The sequence below is a fragment of the Neodiprion fabricii genome, chromosome 4 (genome assembly GCF_021155785.1).
Source record: "Neodiprion fabricii isolate iyNeoFabr1 chromosome 4, iyNeoFabr1.1, whole genome shotgun sequence".
Classification (NCBI taxonomy): Eukaryota; Metazoa; Arthropoda; class Insecta; order Hymenoptera; family Diprionidae; genus Neodiprion; species Neodiprion fabricii.
This window is the reverse complement of record NC_060242.1, coordinates 520,850-544,089: the sequence shown is the minus strand read 5'-3', so window position 1 is coordinate 544,089 and position 23,240 is coordinate 520,850. Positions and strand designations below refer to the sequence as shown.

General features: G+C 41.5%; 1 protein-coding gene across 6 annotated transcripts in view; it reads left to right on the top strand.

Annotated features, from left to right (window-relative positions):
• LOC124180954 overlaps positions 1-23,240 on the top strand; it is a 176,566-nt gene that overhangs the window by 82,775 nt on the left and 70,551 nt on the right. For 5 of the 6 annotated variants that reach the window (XM_046566946.1, XM_046566947.1, XM_046566949.1 and 2 more), the window contains one exon: positions 4,073-4,135. The exons of the other annotated variant lie outside the window; for it this stretch is intronic. In XM_046566946.1, coding sequence (XP_046422902.1) covers positions 4,073-4,135 — 63 coding nt within the window. The remainder of the gene's footprint in view (positions 1-4,072; positions 4,136-23,240) is intronic. 6 annotated transcript variants of the gene reach the window in all.

The window sequence follows — 23,240 nt, the reverse complement described above, 5'->3', positions numbered from 1 at the left end:
GTAATCCTCTGCTCTCACTCTCGGACATATATTTCATACGTAGAGGCAGAGACAACACCGCAAAAACGTATACACACGTTTCTATACAAACGCTTCGGAGAGGCTGCAGAGGATGATACCGATGCACACATCGGTTAGGATCGTTTTATATTTATGGGGATTTCCTGGATTGACCCGTTCATTGATCGTACGCACATTTGTGTTTTTTCTTTTCCTTCAAACAATATTCAACCCAGCTGTGAGTAAAAAAAAATAAATAAATAAAATATTTACATATGGGTAAAGTCGCACGTTTTGTTGTACAATACCAACCTACTTGTCGATTTGACCGGGTTTTAAGCAAGTGAAAAAAGATGACAAGCGTAATTGCAATACGAACGACACGCGTATGTTTTTTTAATTTTCAATATTTATCGTCGTCGCTGTGATCGGATCGTGATTCGAAAACGAAATCTCGTCGTAAGATCGTTGTTCGTCGCAACCGGCTCTGATTAATTTTCGCAGTCTCTCACCCGTCGCGCGTATCGTTACACTTGTATGCAATACCTGTACAGAACGAAGCTACGCGACGGATGCGCGAGCTAACGAGGTGTTAACTATCAACCGGTGTCGCGCGTCTTGTCCGACGTCACTCTCACCGCCACCGTCCGGGTACATACGTGGGTGTAGTAGGCACAGGTACACGTGGGCACTTGCACGTTTCCCATCTATCCGCTTCCGAAAACCGTGCCCGGACCCTGACTCATCTCCGAAAACAAACATTGAACCACGTTATAACTAGAAACTTGAGCGTTTACGTTACACGATGGTGGGTATAATATTTTCTCAACCGCGACGTCGAGAGTTGACCAGTCGATAGATATAATCCTAGATCGTAACCGCTGCTCGACTTAATGGAGGATTCTTTATTGCAACACTCTGCGCTTATTCACATTCAATGGATAATGATTTACCGTACCGAATATTGAAATTCGAACGTTGCTTCTGCTGTGTTTCAGTTGAAGATTTGACTGTAATTTCGAAGCCGAATTCTTTTCAAACTTATTCGAAAGACCCGAGAAAGACCGCTACCGTAGCTCGGTTTCTCGTTTTAAAATCTCTACCCGGACAACCGCTCGGGTGAAAAGCTCGGATTTCCTTCCCTTCCACCCCACCGCCTCCGCAAAACCCCGTGAATTATAACCCGTACGCGTGGCTGACATAAATAAAGCGTAAATCTTTTTAAACATTTCGGTTAACGGGAATAATAATAATAGGTGGAATTGTATGGAATGGAACTGTATGGGACGCGGAACATCGTACGGGAAAAGGTGACATCCCCTGACGCCATTTCTCCCCGCATCCCCAACGAATATGACGATTTTTAATTTTTACCGGCGACGGTATTTTGCGTTTGGCGTTTGTCAAACTCGATGAACAGAGAGGAGAAAACGAAAAAACAAAACACTACTTCGGGATACATATGTGTATTGTGAATTTTGAACGCGGCTACGCTTGCCTCGCATCGATAATGCGACGGACAAGGAGAAGAGAGGGTGGCAAATTTTTCTTTTTCTTTTCCGATCTCGTGCGAGCGAATTTGCAACAAATTTATATTAAACCTAAATAAAACAAACAGTCTTTAAAAATCTAAATAAATAATTAAAAAACAAATATGGTGCTGTTTAAAGTGGAATTACATGTATTACATATTATTACTTGTAATAACTACAAAACAAATTTGCCCGAGTTGAAAATTGATTGAATTACATAATTTTATAGAGGCTGAAATGTCTTGCAAAAAAACAAATTACAACATTTCGTGACAAGTCAATTTTTACATGACTTCAACCTTAACCTTGAGTAACTTGTGAAGGAGTTTAGTTATCAAAAAACTTCAAGAAATCTTTTCTATAGAGCATTCAATTCCTTACAACAACATGTATCAGACATTTATGTACATTGCCTCGTTGCTGAACTACAAAATTCAGAAATAACTAAAATTACTTTCGCCTGTTAATTAAATGAAAGATGGATAGTGGAAAATGCAATATTGCGTTCAGGAACCACTAAATATTAACATTAAAGGCTCAAGTTATAAAAGGCGTCTTATATTTTCTATTCCCACAATTGGCAAACGTGTAACTTTGAAAACAAAACAGATGGTCGATTTTTTTTTTTTTTTTTCTTAGATCACCCAAATGTTCAGTACATACATATACGCATATACGGTAAAAAAATTTCTGTCATATGCAGCGTATAACGTGCGTAGAAAACTCGGCAAAATATAACTTTAATCCCGCGTTAGGACGCTGGATGTGGCATTGCCTTTGCAAAACTCCGTCTACCAAACTTGCGAGTTGTTCAATTTATACCCAGAACGACGCGGTGTCAAAGGCAGGTCGCAACCTACCTCTTTTTCCGCTTCACCCTCCTCATCCTCCCCGTCTTCCTTACCCTCCGCCGCTCTCTTTTCACCGAACGTTTTCTTCACTTTTCTCAACTTTACCCCAACTTTGAACTTTACTTTCTGACGTCATGTGTTCTTGGTTCGTTCCTTTTTTATTTCACGCCACTTGTCCATCTCGTCCTTTCCGCTTCACACACGTTCGTCCGTGTATCCATGGCGCGTGTTACGTGTAAAAAAAAAATCGGAAAAAAAATTACACACATCTCTGATTAATTAAAGAAAATTCAGCCACTGCGCAGCGTTACGGTACCGAGTAACGTCTCGACGAAACAGTGACGTAAGAGATTGGCATCTCGAGGTTAACCAGCGTGCGAGCAGCAGCCGTCTTACGAGCGTCGCGACGCCAACATCGACGTGTGTAACGCGGAACGATGACGTCGGAGGGAAGAGAAGACTCGAGCTTTGCGAGTAACCGTAAACCTTTGCACCCCTCGTACGATACAACGCGACGCTCGCCGCTGACACCGGCAAAAACGTGCGTTACTACCGACGCGTTAGCGATACGGTAGCTGATATACGCTTACGGTACATGCGTTATAAGCGAAGGTTAGCACGGCCCTCTTTCATTTACTCGAATAATACCAATTAACCGGCATCCGTCATGCTCGTTTGGGTATGTCGAGTTAAATGTTTGCGGTTACGTCAACCACGGCGATTACGATTGCACGAATTGGGGTTGTAATAAAAATAGAAGAAAAAATAAAAAAGAAAAGAAAAAACAAAGAAGGGGACTTTACCGAATGTCGGTTGATGACATATGTGTACAAGCTATAGAGTTAGTATCTCGTTTACGTTTTTACTGCAGGTATATTTTTCGTCGTACCTTGCTAATGCAGAGAGATAGAGATAGAGAAGAAGAAGAATGTAAAATTTGACAGATTGAAATATTTTCCTTTTTCCGTCACAGTCTACGCGGCTTAGTTTTATCGCCGTGATGCGGTCGGCGGAAGTTTGGATCAGACGACGGTTAATCCCGGTTTTACGGTCCTCTCTCACTGATCGCTACACTCCGAAAGACCGACTTCGACGTTTATTTCCCTCCGGATAGGTTATACGAAAATATATATAATATACGTATACACATGCACGTGTGTGTGTGTGTGTGCGCGCATATAAAAACACGTACATACCTGAGTTGTTTTTTCCTGATTCCGAGCGCGAAGAGCCTCCCCATCTCTCGTTTTACGTATAATAATTATAATCATTATAGATGGGTTAATGCATAGTCTACGTACACACGTATGCACGTATAACGCGTAGGTATAAACGCAGAGGTACGCGGTGGGATATTTCGCGAGTGCCAGGAAAAATAGATTAACATTACGGCAGACAGTTATAATAGTTGGATATGTAATGCACGTGTGCGTGTGTTGCGTAACCCGCATACAGTGCAGTAGCAGCAGTAGGTACTCTACCTACCTACCTACCTACCTACCATTACGATAATTGAAATCGTGTTTGCTCGCTGGTTTTCGCAGTACACGCGCTCTGCTTCCTGCGCTGCACGTATGCGTGTATTAACGTCCCTTCTATATTTAGGATTGAACCGACTAAGGCTGTGGCTAATAACTAAATCTTGCTTTTTTTTTTTTTAATTTTATTTTTTATTCTCGATTGTTACAGAACGACAGCGGGCTAGTGGAGACAGATCCAAGTCGAGTTGGCAACATGACAGCTATCAACTCGGTGAGTCCCTCTTTTTCTACGCCCCTCTCACTCTCCATCTTTCTCTCTCTCTCTCTCTCTCTCTCTCTTTTTCTTTCCCTTTGTTGTCGCTTTATTCGTGTCCAACGTCACTCGACGTAAACTGGAAGAACAACATTATCATCATCATCATCATCATCATCGTCGTCGTCGTCGTCAATATGATCAACGTCGACTAATCCATGTTTCCTTTTTGAAGGTGAAGAAAGATAAAAGAATCACGAATGGTCCGTAGCCTCGTATTTATTTCTACTCGATCTTTTTTTTTTATAATCTTTCTTAACGCACACACGGCGTTAGGTGTGTACCTACCTAACTACATACGTACGGAGCCAGGCATCACCTTGTCGCGTATGTATCCTTCCGGACCTTTTCTATTCCGTCTCGTGCAGCCGGCTGCTTGTGCGAAATCACTCGGGCGATATCATCGCCTCGCGTAAAGTCCAAATCGAAAGCTCGGTCCTATTTCTCATCTCTCTCCGGCCATCGCGTTTTATGGGTATAGGTACATCCCGTACCTTCTCGTAAGGTGTATGTATGTGGATAAAATTTTTTCCAATATAGATTATCTTCGAATGCCTCACTCCTCCGTCGACGAGAGATGGAGGGAGGATCGAGAGGAGATACGGTTGAAGTGGAAAGTGAAAAGACAAAAAGAAATATCACGCGACTCTTGTTGTACGTTTATATTCGTTTCACATTCGAGCGAGGTGAAACACCGGCGTGTATAACGGGTACAGAGGGGAAACAAAAATAGATTGATCGCATATCAAATGGGTTTTCGCTCTTATCGTTGTGAACTTTTTCCTCCAGCCGATGTATCGTGAGAATGAAAAATCATCCGCGTGTATGCGCATAATAATAAACATGTTATGGAAATAATAGTGAAGTCATTTTTATGCCTATAAATTTAAAGAAAGAAATGATTTGAGAAACGAAGGTAGAAATAAACGAAAATGGACAAAAAAGAAAAAAGATGATGACGAGATGCGGAGGAGAGAAAATGGAAAAATCGTCAGTCAAGGAGAGACACGTAGAGATGTATGTTATACGAGAGAGAAGGAATGACGGAGGAAGAGAGAGGGAGAGAGAGAGAGAGAGAGTGCGTGTGTCGGTAGACTCGTCAAGAAACGAGTTTAAATAAAGATCTGGTGTCCTAGCGGTATGTGGGTCAGTCGCAGCAAGAACGGAGAACCGAGAAACGGAGAAGGAGAAGAACTGAGAACGAGGAACGAAAGGCAGTAGAATAAGCACGAGGAGCGTCGGACATTCGCGGTGTGTTACGTAAGGCGGCGTACTTCGGACACATCGGGCTTTGTCACTCGAAGCCTGACTAATTGTAAGCCCGCGAAGACGGGAACCTAAATACTACCTATTATATTATACCCGCCTCGCTTCTCGTCTCGTCTATGCTCTTGTCTTGACTGCCGCGTAACATTCCGAACATGATTGATAAATCACGCTCGCCGAGATGAAATTCAATAATCGTCATCGACTTTGGACATTTTTATAATTGGAATAACGGGATATCGTTGGGAAGAGTTGTTCGTGCAAAGGGTGATATTTTTTTCGGTACCTAAACAAAGCTGCGCACTAGTGTGGTTCTTTGTTTAACTTATAAAAAAAAAAAGAAATTTCATCGGGTGCCACTCGAGAAATGTGCGACAAATACTGAAAACAAAAACTGTCGTAAAACCGGGAAGAGGAAGGAAAATATTCAGAGGTCGCTACCGATTGTTGTAATATTTTTTATTTATTTTTATGTCTACGTCTTACGGACTTTTGTATTTCGAATCGTGGTCAAATTAATCATCGTTTAACGAAATCAGTACTGAAAACAAAACAGGGACGATAAGGCGATGCGACGTTCCTATTTCGGTAACGAAAACTGTTATTCAAATTTCTCCGAGACGATTAATCTTTCGGTTAAACGACGAGAACAGCCAACTGCGGAATTGTTGGTCGCAGTTTGCTGTTGATTGGTGAACAATTAATTGGGCCACGATTCGAATAAAATAAACTAATATGTGTATAAGTCGGTAAGGTGGGCACGTAAAAATTAATAAAAAATATTACTATAATCGGTAGCGACCTCTCTCCTCCAGGTTTTACTAAATTTTTTTTGTTTGGTATTTGTCACAAATATTTCGCGTGGCATCTTAAAAAAAGGGAATAAAGTTGAAAAATGAATCACCGTACTGAACACCGTGTTTTCAATTGGTGGGAATCTTGAATGACCGGAAGCTTTTGCCGAGATGTTGCGAGTACGTCGTTCGTTATCCGAAATCCGCATCGGGAACTCTGACGCGGTTATCTTCGCATCTGCGTCGCAACTTCCGCAGCTTCGTTCGTCGAGTGTAACGATTTTAGAACGACGAGAACTGTGCCGCGTGTAAACCGCAAGAAATTTTGTGAATTTCCGCACCCTCGATATGGATTGTATGCCTGTAATAAGATTCTCTATATAGCTTCGTTTCCAAGTGAATTTTTATGTAACTTAGCGCAGTCGGGGTAGGATTATATAGGGGAAGAGAGGAAAAGACTCTTTTTCTCTAATTATTATTTATGTATACATTTCTCGGTTCTCTCGAACATTCCGCATGGAATAATTATCGGGAGAAAGATTTAAGGGATTTATACACGGAGAGCGAAACGTCTCCCCTGCTTTACTTCTACCTCCTCCAACTTCTTCATCTTCCTCCAGCCGCCTCTAGTCGTGAAAATAAAAAGCTTTCGCCTCAATTGGGTCGCGCGGGAACGTAAACGAGCAACCCTCCATCCTCCTCCTCCTCCTCCTCCTCTTCCTCCTCCCCCCCCCTGCAGAATCGATGGAAATGGTAATAGTTAACCCTGCAGCCATATAACGGATAAATCCGGTCGTGGGTGCAGACCGTACTAAAAAGGCTGAACAAACCGTTGCAAATCCTTTTCGAACGTCCACTTTTCACGGAACAAAAAAAACAATTCACCGGTTCAGCAAAATTTAGCGGTAATAGCAAAAATTTTCCAAGCAAACCCCGTCGGTGGAAATATATTACGCAGCAATACCTACTCCAACTGTTGCAACAAATATTTTTTTACCCCGAGTATATAAATTTTTTATTTGCATCGCACCGTTGCATCGTAGATTACAGGTATTAGATTTTGCCGATGTAGTCGCGGGGTTGGAAAAGCTGAGAAAAGCCGGCGCGTCGTTGGCGCAACTTGCTTCTATAATTAACTCGGCATTCCTAACCTCCCCTAATGATTTATCACAACGTTCCTCTCCAACGACAGACGCGTCAATTCTTAACCGTTGATAAATTACACCATCGCGAGTGCGTGCCGAACGCTAAGAGCTGCTTTGGCATTTCTTAACGTCTGCTGAGCCGCCGACGACGCTGCGACCTCCGCGAGTATATTCAAGTCGCTCGAATTCAATTCCTTTTCATTACCTTCGCTCTTCGGGAAATCACCTTCTTTTTCCCTTAACGTCCTTCGATTGAAAATTTTCTCTTCCATTTCGATTTTCGTTCACGCATGCCTCTTTCTCCCCGTATCCTACATTCAAGCTGAACGTGCATATTCGATAATCAAATCGACAAAAAATAATCTACCGCTATTGATTAATCGAGTGGAGAGTCGGTGTCCAAGATGCATAGACGTGTGTACAGGATGTTCCATCTAATTTTACACGCCGGAATATCTTGCGAACGACGCGTTTGATTGGCAGAGAAAAATTTTTGAAGTGTAAGTTTCACGATTCGAAGATGGCTGTACGCTGTTATATCCTACGTTTCATTCGGTGGACGTTTACAAGGTCATTGGTAGGTTAAAATTGCATTTTTATATGAGAACGCGTACTGTGTTTCAACAGATCGAGCAGTTTTGTTCTGATTTGTCGTTCCTACGACATCAATTTTATTTTTCGTAAAACCCGAATCTGTGGAAAAAAGTATACTTTTCCGTTAAAGAAAAAAAAAGCAATGCTGACCATCAAACGACCATGTAAACGTCCACCGAACGAAAAACACGACAGCACACGTGCGTGCATACATCGCCCCGTGCGAACCACAAAATTTTCGTTTCAATCATTTTTCTGTGAAACGCTTTGTTCGCAAGATATTCCGTTGTATCGATTTGAATGGGACGCCCTGTATGCATAGATTTTCCGAGTTTCCGGCTAAAGAAACAGATAACGAAAATGGCCGCGTATAGCGGAAATAGGCAGAGAGAGATTGAAGGAACAGGGATCGCTAATATTTGTCTAACAAATGTCCCCCGGGGATATTGGACGATCCGGGGGAGGGTACAGAGTACAGTTACGGATGTACATACACACCGTAGACAAACGTCGAGTGCGAGGTAAGGGAAGAAGGTCGGCCCCCGAAACTCGTCCGTCCGGAAAATAACCCCGGCGAAAACAACCCCGTTTTTTATTCCTTCCAGGCTTTCTCTTTTCATCCAGACTCCGTTTGCCTCCCTCGCGCCCTAAGGACCGCGTTGGCCCAATTCCCGAATCGCGCGGGGTGTGCTTGCCGAGGGACGCGGACGACGGAAGCTTGGCTTTTTGCACCCTGAAAGGGTTCCGGTTGAATTATATAACCTTGCGCGCAGCGGTCGTTGACAAATTTTATCGCTGCACGGGCGAAACGGTCGACACGTTTATTAAAATTCGATTCGATACGACAGGGTTATTAGATTCATCCACTTTTACTTGCCACTCCTGCACGCACCTCGAACTACGGCGTTAGGTATTTGGTGTACCGCGTACCTACCGTTGCCCACACGTATCTACCATGGTGGTTCATTTTTTGACTTTCTTTTTTTGCTACTAGAAAAATTTGTAATAAATACCGAAAAAAAGAAACGTCGTAAAACTTGGAGGAGTTGGGAAAGTATTGGTCACAAATTATTCGAGTGGTAGCTTAAAAAAAAAAAAATGAAAGTCAAAAAACGAACCACCCTGATACCTATCTAAACGTAATGCCGATAGATCGATTGTTCGCGGAGAATAGCCAACGACTCAAACTTGCCAGCCTAATGTATTCCTGATAGAGTAATTTTGTCGATTTTTATATCAAGCCTCCGGTTGTGTTATTCCGTTTTCTCCTTGAATACCTACGTGTTGCTGTTATTACAATGGTTACACGGGTACCTCGGTGTGAATATAATACCTATAAAAAGGAATTACGCGCAAGAGCGGGGTTCGTAACGTCGTTGCAGTCGGCAGCGTCCGCCGTCTGCCAAAGGGAAATTCCGTATTTAATCATGCAACTTCCGGGAGGAGGTGTACCTGTACCTACCTAAGAGTGTGTAATACGTGATATGCAGATCGTCACCAGACTCGCTCGGCTAATTCGTCGTTTTTCTCTTTCTCTTTCTCTCCCTCTTTCTCCATTTTTCATTCAACGTAGGTAGACGAGAGCGCCATCGGCTGCAGTTTCGCTCTTACGTAGCTGTATATTACGGAGAACTTCGTATAATATAGAACCGACTCTTCAGGCTTCACCTGCTATCGCTGCGAGTTTTTTCTTTCCGGCTGCAGGATTTTTATTGAACATTAATCCCAAGACGTGCCCCTCGAAGCACCGGCTCTTCCCCCGATTATTCTTATATCCATAACCTCCTCCTTCTCCTCCGTCTCCTCCTCTTCCGGTGTAGCAGATTACTAGACCGTACTTTGTAGCATGTATCACTTGGGTATATGGTAGTAGTATAATGTACACTGTATATACATATATATATACATATATATATATATATATATATATATATATATATATATATATATATATATGTTCCCCATTTCCCCATCCTCTGCAGAATTCAATGGAGAAAGACTACGACGAATTTTTTTCTTTCTCTTCAGTTGGTAAAAACGTTTTGTATTAGGTCGATGAATACACGTGGTACACCGAATATGAAAAAGTAGCGAAGAAGACGAAGAGAAGAATCAAAAACACGTTCAAGTAACTACGGAAAACTTCGCACCGTTGTTCTTTTCTGACAAAGTTTGTCATTCGATATGGAATAAAGAGAAAATTTTGCACGTCGGCAGCTCCCTAGTACCTCGGGGTCTCGCGTATAAAAAAGAAAAAGAAAGCGGAACGAAAGTAAAGAGAAAAATCACTTTTTTTTACCCCCGTTTGAGCGTTTAATTTTACGCTCGGTGCATGTATCCGAACCCTTATTCTCCACCACGCGGAGCCTAGGGGTTCCCCTGGGTGTGATTTGCGACGGATATGGAACTCTGCATGCAAGTTTTATGCCCTCTATGGATCGTCGTTTTACGCAAACCTCTCATCCATCCTTCTCTTATACGCGATCGTGCGACCGACCGTGTGTGGGTAATGTGTGTGAAATAAAAATCAGGTTCGAGGAGAGACGTCGAGCGCGTAGGCGCGTTTTAAGTGAAATTCTGCGATTGTCCTGCAGGATCGAAAACAGCAGGCAGGGACCGAGAAGTGTATAAGCGCGGCTGGGTCAAAGGTGAAGGACGCTTGATGCCGCGTATCGACGCAGCAGGGTAGGAGTAGGGTGTATAGTCGACTAGGCAGTCGTCGGTAATGGGGTAGAAACGAATTCAAAGAGCCTCCGTTGAGCTCGAAGGGTTCGCGGAGCGAGGAGGGAAAAACGTATCTCTGCTGCATGGACGAGGGTGGAGAGTGGAAAATTAGTAGAAAGTATAAGGAGAAGACGAAGGATGATTAGAGAATGGAAAAAGTTTGTCATTTCGAAATTTATCAATCAGCTTCGACAATGTTTGTTTTTTTTTTTTTTTTTTTTATTTCGCGCCGCTGCACGGATTGATTTTCGATTTTAGAACATTACTTCTACACGTAGAGACGCGAGGTTGTTCTTCGACATTGATCTGCCGCAGCCTCGAGTTCCGGCTGGACTAACAAAGTCTGACCGCTTGCTCGGGAATCTTTTGCCTCGCCTGATTTAACCCTTTGAGTCATCTGGTTGTCTTATGCCCATGTTTTGTATATTTAGAAAACTTTTCAACATATTTCTTTGCCGTTTCTTTGCTGTTTCTGGATAGTATACTCATAGGTTTTTGATCCTCGAGAGTAATTTTTGCGATATTGTGTAAATTATTATTGTTGGAAGCAAAAATTGATTGAAAAAAATCGTGAAAATTGAAGATGCGATTCATTTGCGAGAAAGTTACCACTCTACACGCTGACACGTTTTACATGAATTATTAGTTTTCGGACTCGCTGATTACGAATCTGAAATCAGGTTTTGAAAATTCAGTAGTAGGCGATCCAATCGGGGACCCCGAAAATCCCTGCGTACAGTTTCGTCACCGTATTCGGTCGAATTCGAAAATTTCGTCCGTCATTTTGAATTTTTGAAATCCGAGTTCAGATTCGTAATCAGTGACCCCAAAAATCACACAATACCCTCTTGTTATAAAAATTGACTCGGCACAATAATGTGTGAGCAAAAGAGTTGAACCCCTCCTTCTGCAGTATGCTCAAAATATACATATTAATAATATCGAAAAGGATTAACGCGGAAATTTTTCATTGGACTTATAATAGCTGCGATGAGTGGTAAGATTATAAAAAGCTGCGAAAAGAGGAGAGGACCTACCGTGATTCTACGATCTAAGGAAGAAGCGTCATTCCTGATCTATCGAGGCGATCACGGACGATTTCTTGCCGCTGCCGCGCTGCTTGGTAGTTTGCCAAAAGGTTATAACTACGTTCGATAATCGACGAACAATTTTGCAGAAGTTGTATCGTGTGTACAGGCCCTGCGTGCCGCGCCGCACGGATCAGTCCTAAGAGTCTTCGTCTTTTTCCTCGTCGTCATTTTCTTCTTTTTCTTCTTCTTCTTCTTCTTCTTCTTCTTCTTCTTAGCGCTGGCAGGGGGGTAACTTAATACTTTTTTTGATTCACTCTTGAAGAGGTGGCGAACACGCGCGCGCCTCATCTTTTTTTCTCTCCCGACTCTCTCTCTCTCTCTCCCTCTCTCTCAATACTTATAGATACCGTCGCCACGTAGGAGTTTAACAATGTCGCCCACGCCGCAGCTGTTCCCGTCATTCCTTACTTTCCTCTTCGTCAGAACGCCGCGTTGCTACTGAACGACAAACATATCCAACACACACACACACGCGCGCGCAATAATTTGCAGTTGTGGTTTTGGTTTATTCGACATTTTCCAAATACTCATCACCGAGATAAACTCACCGGCCTCTCGACTCTCGACGGCTGTTGCATAAGTCGGGTACTCGTTGGTAACTGTGAACCGTTCTCTACGTAAGTTCCGAATTCGGCCTGACTGTATTTATGCATGCCTGCAAATATCGCGACGGGTGCAATGGATATGTTTCACTTTTATTCGGGTATGTAAATTTTCACGGAATAATTTCATTTGAAAGAATTTTGACTTGGGCATCAAAATTGACAAACCTCTATTTGTTAAAATTGCAATTTTTCAAACATTTTGTTTGACGAAAAATTTGAAACGGTTGAAAAAAATAATTCTTTTTTCTTTTTCACTGAGAAAGAGGCTCGGCCGTTAAAGGGTTAATAAAGTCTAGTTGACAAGCTTCGAATATTCGCATCAACCAATAAAATTGACTTCATTGTCGACGATCGAAGGGAGAGTTAAAAAAAAGGCTGTACCCTTTTTTCTACTTCAAAGACGAAAGCAAGCAATGAATAACCAAGCAACGAAGAAAAGACAGTTTTCTACTTGGAAAAAAAATAAAAAATTCTTGCCGCAGGCAATTAGGTATAAGAGCATTTTTTAATGTTGTTCGTTTAATTGTTGTACACGTTGTACAATCGATACAGCTGGCTGCAACAGTGAACACTGAATTTCCAGAGAAGTTGGGTTTCGGTGAATTTCAAACTTTCCCGGCATAATTTGAGGGAATCAGTACCATTATCGTTGTCATTGTTATTGTTGTTATCATCGATTACAGCATCGACGAACGAGTTTGGCGAATTTTAGAGAGAAACGAGGAACAGTTCGTGGAATAAATGATTTTCGCAAGTATTCGCGGGTTATAAAACCAGCCTAAGCACACAAGTTTGCGAACCTAATTGGCGCGTGCAGGTATAGAAATTTGCATATGCATAAAGTATAATCGAGTTGTATCGATTCGAGACAAATTATTATTGTCGAAACTTTATTTAATCCGCCCGTCCAAGAATTATGAATACGGTTTCATTCGGTATACGATTTGTTAGGAATTATCGTGTCTGAATACCGATGAATTATGTAACACAAAATGCAAAAAGTTGATTCTACCGTTACGTTCGGTTAGGCCGTAAATTTAGTGTCTCAGGGGTGGTAATAAATATTTCTGGCGGTTAGCTTCAACTCGAAACAACTCGACCCGACTCAACCCGAACTTCTAATGGAAGAGCAAGATGAAGTTGACAACTTCCTGCACAGTCGTTTCACTTTTACACCACCTCCTAAGCTATTCCGCATTTCCCCTTCGTCCGTTCGTCCATTTTACCAAATTGATATTACACTTATGTACAGCATAAGGTATACACACACGTGCGGTAATATCTTTGCCAATTTCTCGCGTACAAGCACATTTACCACAAAAAACCAACTATTTTTTCTTCGAAGTTCAAGTCGAAAATGTTGCCGGAAATGACGAAAACCAAAAAATGCTGCTCAAGTTTCAGCTCTTAATACATGTTAATATTTAGAGATGCCTCGTCGCGATTTTCTATTTCCCAATTAATTAACATGGGAAATTTTTTTTTCTAAATTTGGAATTTTATAACTCTTCAACGCGTTAAGCGTACTGATAGGACCCGAACGAATTTTTTAGGGAATTGAAAGATCTACAAAAATGATCTCTCACGGTCAACCTTTGACCTTAAGTACAGTATAATATGCCTATATTATCTACGGCTTTGGCTGTACGGGATTTCAGATAATACCTCAATCATTGAATCCCGCTTATCGTTAGGTTGATACGTTTGTATGATAAACGTTATTCGGTATATTACGATGCACATATACACGTATTACCTGGTACGTACAATATATACGCGGGGTTTAACCGCGTTATATACTTTATATTATTATATGTCTTATACATTTCATCCAATCTTGTACTCGAGGGAGAAAACTATTCCGAGCGAACGTAAAAACTTTCAAACTCCTTCTGTATGCGTATATAAGTGTTCGTGTGTTGTATGTATGCGACAAACAAATTTCTTACGTCAACCTCGCTGATCGACCCTCATGCGTAAATATATCATCGCGAAACGAGATGAATTTTTATTTTTATTCTTTTTCTTCTCTTCTCTTTTTTTCCTTGTTTTTTTTATTCCTTACTCTTTCTTATTGTTGTTAACGTACGCAGTTAAGTTAAGGTACCCAACAACTCATAAATACAAAGCTTCATGATTTTCTCTGTACAACACGATACATGTACTATCGTCTATTTTATACGCGAAAGTAACGATTGCTTTTATCTTTCTAACCCTCTTGTCTGTTTAATCGCGGTGAAAAACAAAAACAATTTATATTATAGGTTCATTCTTCTCGTCGAGTTGTGTTGAAAATTAAACGGTCCCGTAAAATGCAATATCTATTTATTATTCCCGCATACAGTCATTCTGGATGTAAAAATTTTTGTGAATAAATCTTCAAGTCAGATTATACCGGAAATTCTCGTCTCCGCAAGGGCGAAACATAGACATTTAAATATTGGAAATAAATTTGTTAATTTCGTTATATCTATATTTATTCTGGTTTCTCTTTCTGTATAGTTATGTAGCTTATTTGAAGTTTGTTTGATGTTGATGTGCAATTTATTGCTTGTATTATACCTCGGCGAGAATTGCAAAGGCGACATCGGGGTTCATTAACTTTTCAAATTAGTCAATATATAAATAGGTATGTATATATTATACAGTGTAGAGTATATGTTTAATATATGTTTATTCACAAACACGGTTGGGGGGAACTGGCTGTAAATTATATGCGCGAACTTTTTTTTATTAATATGACATCTAATATACATCTGTGTGTATAAATACGCCTCCACCTCTATCCTCCGCATCGCGCACTCTCTTCCGAGTCGGTTACATTTACCTACATAAATACATACATACACGCACGCACGCACGCGTAGATATAATACGGGGTAGGTTGGCGTACATATTTGCCGTCGGCATATATGTACAAGTATCGATTGACTCGCCTCGTTCTACCTTCTATCGGTGGCGACTCGCCCCCCTGGCGAAGGTGGAAGGGTGGCCGTACAGAGGCGGGCATGGCAAACTCGCGTTCGCCTCCTCCGCACACATCCATACACCTCCGACACTCGTATAACATACTAGGGAGTCGTGGTGGTTGCCTCCTCCACCTCCATATCCACCCCCGCCCCTCGCTTTAAGCCCGGATTTCCAACGCAATTAATGACGGAGCAATGTTTATTCAGGGATTATTAAGTTACTCTGTATGTATGTATATATATATATATATACACACGTATACACGTACACACACACACACGCACACATGTGCATATACGTATATAGTATGCACATGTACAGTAACGGCACGAGTCACGAGCGAGCGACGCTTTTCGCCCCTGCACGCGTATTTCTCTTTCTAGGTAGATGTATGTTTTCCTAATTCCATAATCGCGATTCATTGCAGATATTGACCGAAGCAACGATTTGTTAAAACTGTCGCGATGAAAAAATAAAGGAGCTATAAATTTAATGTAGGATTAATTTAACTATAAGTTGGTGTATAAATTGTTATTATTTTTATTGTTATGCTCTTGACTCGAGTGAATTTCTTTCTTTTCGCGAATATTGTCCGTGTATTTTATTTGTCGGAGGAAGATCTCGCGACGTCGTCGTCGGCGTGGGTGAGGGAAAAAGTTATTTGTCTCTTTGCAGGCGAAACTCGCGGGAAGCTTAGGACGTCTAGGTTATACATATAAGATAGGTCGGAGAAGGGAGGAAAGAAAGAAAGAAAGAAAGAATGAATTGATTGGATTCGAGAACCGAATACATACGTACCGGCTCCAGGCGTCGTCTGTGGTTAAGTTATACACCTCGAGTATACCCCGCGTTCTCTGTTATAGATGTGTGGATTTCCCTAATATTATGTTACCGCCTTATCAAAGCGTCGATAGAGTAAGAAAAACAAGAAGGGAAAATAAAAATGATTCACTCGACTTGCAAGTTTTCCCTTTCATATTATTTCACTTTGTATCTTTGTATCCTATTCCTATATCCGATAGAGCTTTTGATGTCAAACGCTCTACTGAACTAACGGGAAAATAAAGAATAAAAACTTACTATTATCCAACGATCAGTTTTTTTCCCCTTTTAAGAGGAAGGGGCACAGTTTGGACGGTCTAAAATCATATCTATTTTTATGACTTTTTTTTTTAATGAAAACGATCGGAGCAATTGAAATTTGAGGGATTTATTGTGTATACTCTCAACAACATTTTCGAATTTCTTCATTGTAATTGATAATAAAATGGTTTCATTCGGCATATAAGTAGCTAACGACCAAGTTTTGAATCCGGTGGCGCAGATTCCTCGGTCAATTTTTATCCGATCCACTTGAAATGTTGACACAATCTTTAAAACGTGTCTATCGATTCGAGCTCGTGGCTAGATTTTTTAATTTAAATCCCAATATATGTATTTTTTATTTTAATTTTTTTCTACACTTGGGCTGCGAGCTCAAACTCGAAAAGGTTATGCACGCCATGCCGCTATGTTCTTATTAATTTCAATGAAAAAATTCCAAAATGTTCTTCAAACTATGAATAATAAACGAATGCCCTAAGAATGAAATTTCTCTAAGAGTTTTCATTTTCTTTAAAAAAAAAACTCGTAAAAATAAGTATAATTTTAGGCCCCTCCCCCACCTTAATACAAAAGCACGTTACGAACAGACGAATTACTTGGTTTCTGCGCCAACTGCCATTAACGTAAAAACAATCTCTCTCCGGACGTTAACTCGAAAGCTCGCGTTTTCTTTGAACATACGCTATTTCGCCCTACATTTTCCGTGCTTCGCTGTACTTGCTTTATTACCCTGTAACCCAAAGTTACAATATATTATCTAACGGGTACATGATGCGTTGCCGTACGTACATATATAGAAAGGCTGCAGCAATTATTTACGCGGATCGAGCATCGAGGTAGGAATCCGAAATAGAACGCTTATCAAAGGAGACCTTCGAGATCCTCTTGGCTATTGATCTTTTCGATGTAGCAACCCGATTGTCTCTCTCGTCGCTTGCTCTCCTTTTGCACGACGCGACGACCAGAATTTCCAAAGGCCACGACGTCGCCTCGCCTCGCTCGCCTCGTCTCGCGGTTACGTCAACGACGACGACGACGATGGGATCACACGGCCGCCATGCGCCATCCGGCCTAAACGTTAAACTCGAGACTAGGTATACCCAACACCGTCTGTCGCGAGCCACGCCGAACATTTTTCCCAAAGCCCGAGACGCTTCCCTTTGATCCATGGATCCTGTTATTGTTTTTCTCGCACAGACCAGACTTACGTTATACTCACGTCAATTATAGTATCATAGCTTCTGGTAAGCAAGGCCGTCCCGCATTCGCATTCGTGCTAATACTTCGCTCAAATGTTACCAACATCTCGCAAATCCACAGACGCTTCAAGCTTGAACCTAGGTTTCGCTCGGCAATTTTTTTACTTATTTTGTTTTTTCCAATCTGCCATCCTTCGAGACAGGACTACGGTCGTTTTGTTTATGTTTCATCTCATTCGTATACGTAGGAATATTGTACGTATATTATGTGTGTACAATATACTTATACACGCCTGCGTAGGCAATCTCGGGTAGTTGTGAAAACGTTGAAACAGTACGCACAAAGCGAGCAAGAGGCGATTGAATATTTTTTCATTCATGAGATTTTTACTCTACGTAAAAATTGTCGGATGTTGGAGACGTTTCGATTCGAGGCCGCCTCCGACGTCGTCGCCTTAGAATTCAAATTCTATACGGCATGCGAATAGTGGTAAGTAAACCTTCCTCGCCTAGTTATAGATGCGTGCATCGACAAATATCTATACAACTTGTCGCCGCATGGCGGTAGCCGCCATTGCAGTTCTACCTATATTTCCGATTTCCATTTCCTCCCTCGAGGCGTTTTGTTGTATACGTATGTGTGTATGTACATATATATGTATACATATATATATATATCCCACGGCACTTCATACGAGACAGAATATCGTTCGTATTTCCCGCTTAGGTTAAAACGTACGTATTATATACTTAACGCGCGATACGTACGCGCGGTGATTGTAATTGCATAGATTATAAATACATATCATTGAAGTATGTCACATAAAATTGGAAGGTTTTAATCGCATGATAAAATGTGCTTGTATTTTATACGTATATCGTTACGGAAGATAATTTAACATATGTATGAGGGTGTTTCGGGTGAAAATAATTTGCGATTTTCCACCGTGGCACTTCCTACAAAGTTTGTTTAGGTAAAAAACAAAATTCTGTAAAAATATGAGCGTTCTACGGTGTGTGGGAGATCACGCTCAGTTGATTTTGTTAATTTATACATTTGGGTCCGCTACCCTAGTACAGTAAAATTTGATCTATCCCATTCTATTCCATTCTCTTTTCGAGCGCATCCCGCATCTCCCCATCAGCTCCTTTCCTCGCCGTCCATTACAAACATATGTGTATATAATATGTATACATATATACAGATATACACATATATACCTGTCGCGTTTATACCTCTGCCAGCAGCCACTACTTCTTAGGATTATTGAATTTTCTGTCATTTCCAGAAGAAGCTTGCGCGCTCGATTTATTTTCCACCCCTCCGTTTATATACGTTGCCTACCCAAAGATGTATGTACCTATGCACATACATTGCATATACCTGTGCATGTAAGAAGAATGAAAGAACGGCGTGGTGAGGGAGGGAGGGGGGTATAATGGTTCCATGCACGTGTATGATGAAATATATCTATACATATATGATAGGGATGATCGAGGAAATATGAATGGTAAAAAACTTCGCAACCGAAGAAGAAAAGGAGAACGTGCGTTGTATAGTTATGCTGCTGCCAGTTCGCAGCTCTCATCCTGCAATTACCCGTATCAATTTTCACATTTTCCGATACGTAAATTATAGGCACGGAAGACGCGTCAAGTTTTCCCACCGCCTCGCCCTTCGCCGCTGCACGTATTCACAATGTACGTGCATAGGTATACAATGTCAGGTTGAAGGTACGTATCGCACGTGAACGTACATAGGCGTAGGTGTGTGGCACTTCGGCTTGCGCAGCTACGCGAGAGCAGGTGTAATATCGACGAAAGACGACCTATCCCAATCTCGACTCTAAAAAGTGACAGTTGAATAATTGCATCGTTAACATCGCACCTTGGCGTCAATGACGACACAGCTCAGAAATTCGTACTTTTTTAGCCGAGACCGTGCATGGATTTGTAAAGTTGGAATCTAATAATCCGAACGCTTTTCAAATGGTTTAAGAAGCCGTGAGAAAACCTTTCACCACAAACGGTTCACTTCCGAGAACAACGGGTAACTTTCTTAATAACATGTAAAGATTTTATTCATAGTTATTCGATTCTGTTGAAAAATTGCAATTTTTAAGCTGCAACGATATCGAGGCCGATGTACGAAACGTTTTGTTTCGCCATAATCAATTTTCTGCGCAGGTTGAAGCAATCGGGTAATCGTAGACAATTATGAGTGAAGGGTAATAAATTTCCCAGTTCAAACGAGTTGATTATTCTCCCTAGCTTCTTGTTACTTACTACGTACATTATTTGGAACAAAGGGGTACCAGTGTGATAAAAAAAAAGAAAAGAAAAGAAAAGAAAAGAAAAGGGAACGAAAGTTCGTGGCTATAAAGAAATATCCTGCAGAATTACAAGGACAGTGATAATACCGCGATACGAATATATTGTGCACCCTTGGATCTCGGTACACTTTATCGCGTATGTGCAGGGAGAAGAAGAATTATCGAAGAAATCGTTACATGTATTTGCGAGTCCGCATCGTAGCATGACGAATGTTATAAATCAGAGGTTTTCCGGTTCCTCGATGCGTTATCATCGGTATCGGGGTGGGTAGTCACCCGTTAGAAAGTGCGAGCAGTTGGTTCAGGAATCACTATAAATGGTAATGGAGAGAGCTACGAGCTTGCACTCTACTCTACTCTCCTCTCTCCTCTCCTCTCCTCTCCTCTCCTCGCCTCTCTTCTTCGCTCCGCTTTCAACCCCCATCGGCATTCGGCGAAGCCGAGGCGCAGGGCTGCTGGTTTGAAAATGTAATATTTCTTCCAACTCTAGCGTAAATAATACCGATTCGTGGTATATATAACGTATACCTATTCACACCGCACTCAAACCGCGCAGAGCAGCATCACCCCCCTATTATAGCCATACACATAGGCAAAATCGTGAAATTCGTACAGACGGAACTGACTGACTGGGGTAGATATTATATAACGCGTATTCATTTTACGTACACGAAAAAATACGTGTGTTGCACAGTGCAGTGAAAAATTGACAAACAGAACTGGCTTGATTACAATTGCAAAAACTAAAATATCCAATGCTGTTATACCTTGGGTGGTTTTTATTATAATATTTTTCGAATTTTGACTTGGATAGGTATATTTTAACAAAATAGCAGCATCAACGCTGATTGATTTGTCAAACGTGTACATTGTTTGCAAATACTTAGTCCGACGATCGATACGATCTGTGTACAACTGAATGTTGCGTATAAATGTCTACGGGTGTACACGTAAAAATAAATAAAAAATGTTACAATCATTTTTAGCGACCTCTAAATATTTTCCCACTTCCTCCGGGTTTTGCGACAATTTGTTTGTTCGGTACGTGTCGCAAATTTTTCCGGTAGCTCCTTAAAATAAAAAGAAAATAAAAAAAAAAGTTGAAAAATGAACCACCCTAATAACGCATGCGTGAAAAATATGGATAAACGGAGGGAAAAGAAGCAACCTGCCGATATGGCGGCAAGCCAGTTTTCCAATTGAAGCGAATAACGGTTTAGACGCAGGGTAGTGATTCGTATAAGTGAGCCTTAGAGCAATTCCGCTGAACACGGTGAATACCACCTGTTATACCTCTACATACGTATTGTTTATTTTTTCGCCGGCGTCCGTATAGGTATAATAAGGAAGGCTGAGGCGGATACTCGAAGCTCGTTGGGGTCGTAATTCCGTAGTATACCTTCCAGGAATCAATCGGTCAATAGCATGTACATATCTACGTCGCCCCCTTTTCTTTTATTCTCTTTCTTCTCGTACACCAAGGTTTCATCAATGACTCGTCGTTTTACGCACGCAATACAACGTACACCGTTACGGATATTTAAGTACATTCTCGTTTCTACGAATAAGTTTATTTATTCTTTTATTTATTTATTCACTCGTCATTACCTCATTTCTTACCTTTCAAATATTCGAACGTACGTGAATTGTGAGAGTCACTACAAGTTGCGAGATGGACGGAGATTTTTTACCTTGAATAATAACAACAACAATGATAATAATGATAATATTTATCGGTTTACAGCTGATGAAATTTAACGATAATCATTTTCGTTCGTTGCTTGTCAAACAACTCGAATCGGATGTAAATCTTGTGTTCGTCTTAGTTATATGATGAGATAAGGAAGAGACGGAGAAAGAACGTAAATTTGAGCGACGTGTAAGAAATGGCCGACAAGCTAAAACTATCCATGCATCCTTCTATTTGTGTATCAGGTACCCGTTTAAAGGTGCGTACATACGTGATATGCATAACACTCGTGTAATCCTCCCACTCGCGCCGAGGCTTGGACAGTCGCAAAAAGCTCTTTTTACGAATACAATATCGTGTAGCGAGTCGGTTTACGCATGTGCATGGGTAGGTGGGTACGAGGTACGAGGTACGAGGTATGAGGTATAGTATAGTACAAGGGGAGGCGTTGAAAGGTCGAGAATCGCACCTGCATTATGCAACAGTCCCGCAGGCGTTCGCCTCCCGACCATCTCATCCCGTCCCGCATTTCCAAACCCTGACTCAAAAGCGTGGCACTAAATCTCGGGGTTGCCCCTCCCTCCCTCCCTCCCTCCTGTCGTCTTACTCGATACCTTCATCACCTCAAAAATCAGCAACTCAAAAAATCCCCCTGTACCAAATTTCTTCTAAGTTCGTTCGGTAGATTTGACGTGTCCCTGAAAGGGTTGAATTTGAAACTCCGCCCTTTTCGGGGCACGGGCTAGAGTTGAGATAAAAATCTGAAATAATTGGAGAATTATCTTTAAATTATCTGAACATTCGAAAATGACCTTTTCAAGTACCTAGGTGTATGAACGAACGACTTGCCGCGTGCAAGACTTGCGATAACCTTGTTCTTTTCAAATCAACTATATTCCGCCGGACGCGAACTTCAAATGCCTCGGTAGCATTTAGCACTTCGCTCCCTTATTGTAATACAAGGACCGTTGCATTCCGCGTCGAAATCGCGGTGTAACGATACCGTGTCAACCGTGTCCATCGGACTAAGTTCCGACAAGTTACGTTTTCAACTTTGTCTGCAAGTGTAACCGGTTCGCGGTTCGCGGTTCGTTATCTATAAGAGCAGTTCGCGATGTCTCATTGTGTCACCTCCAGTTACCGTTTGCAAACGAGCCTGTGGTCGGTCAATATTCATCATCCCGCTTTCTCTTGATCGGAAAATCTTGCGTTGACTTCGTCCGTGAAGTTGGTAAAGATATTGTGATGATTCAACGTGTCGGAATGACAGTTTTTTCACAGTGCAGGGATGTCTGAAATTCAATAAATCGTACCATAAGGTGAAATTTATTCATGTTTCGTGACATCAACGTTACCAACTTCAGCCTCGTCAATTGACTTCGTCTAACCAGCGTTTTTCTTTTCTAAACATTTTCCGGCATTGTTGACGCAGACGTATAATCGTTGCAAAAATGGCCCAACACGACGCGAGAAAGGAGGGATAGAGAGGAGGAGGGAAAGCAATTTCTCTCTCGAGTCCCGTAGGGTTGGACGGAAGGAGTGGGCGAG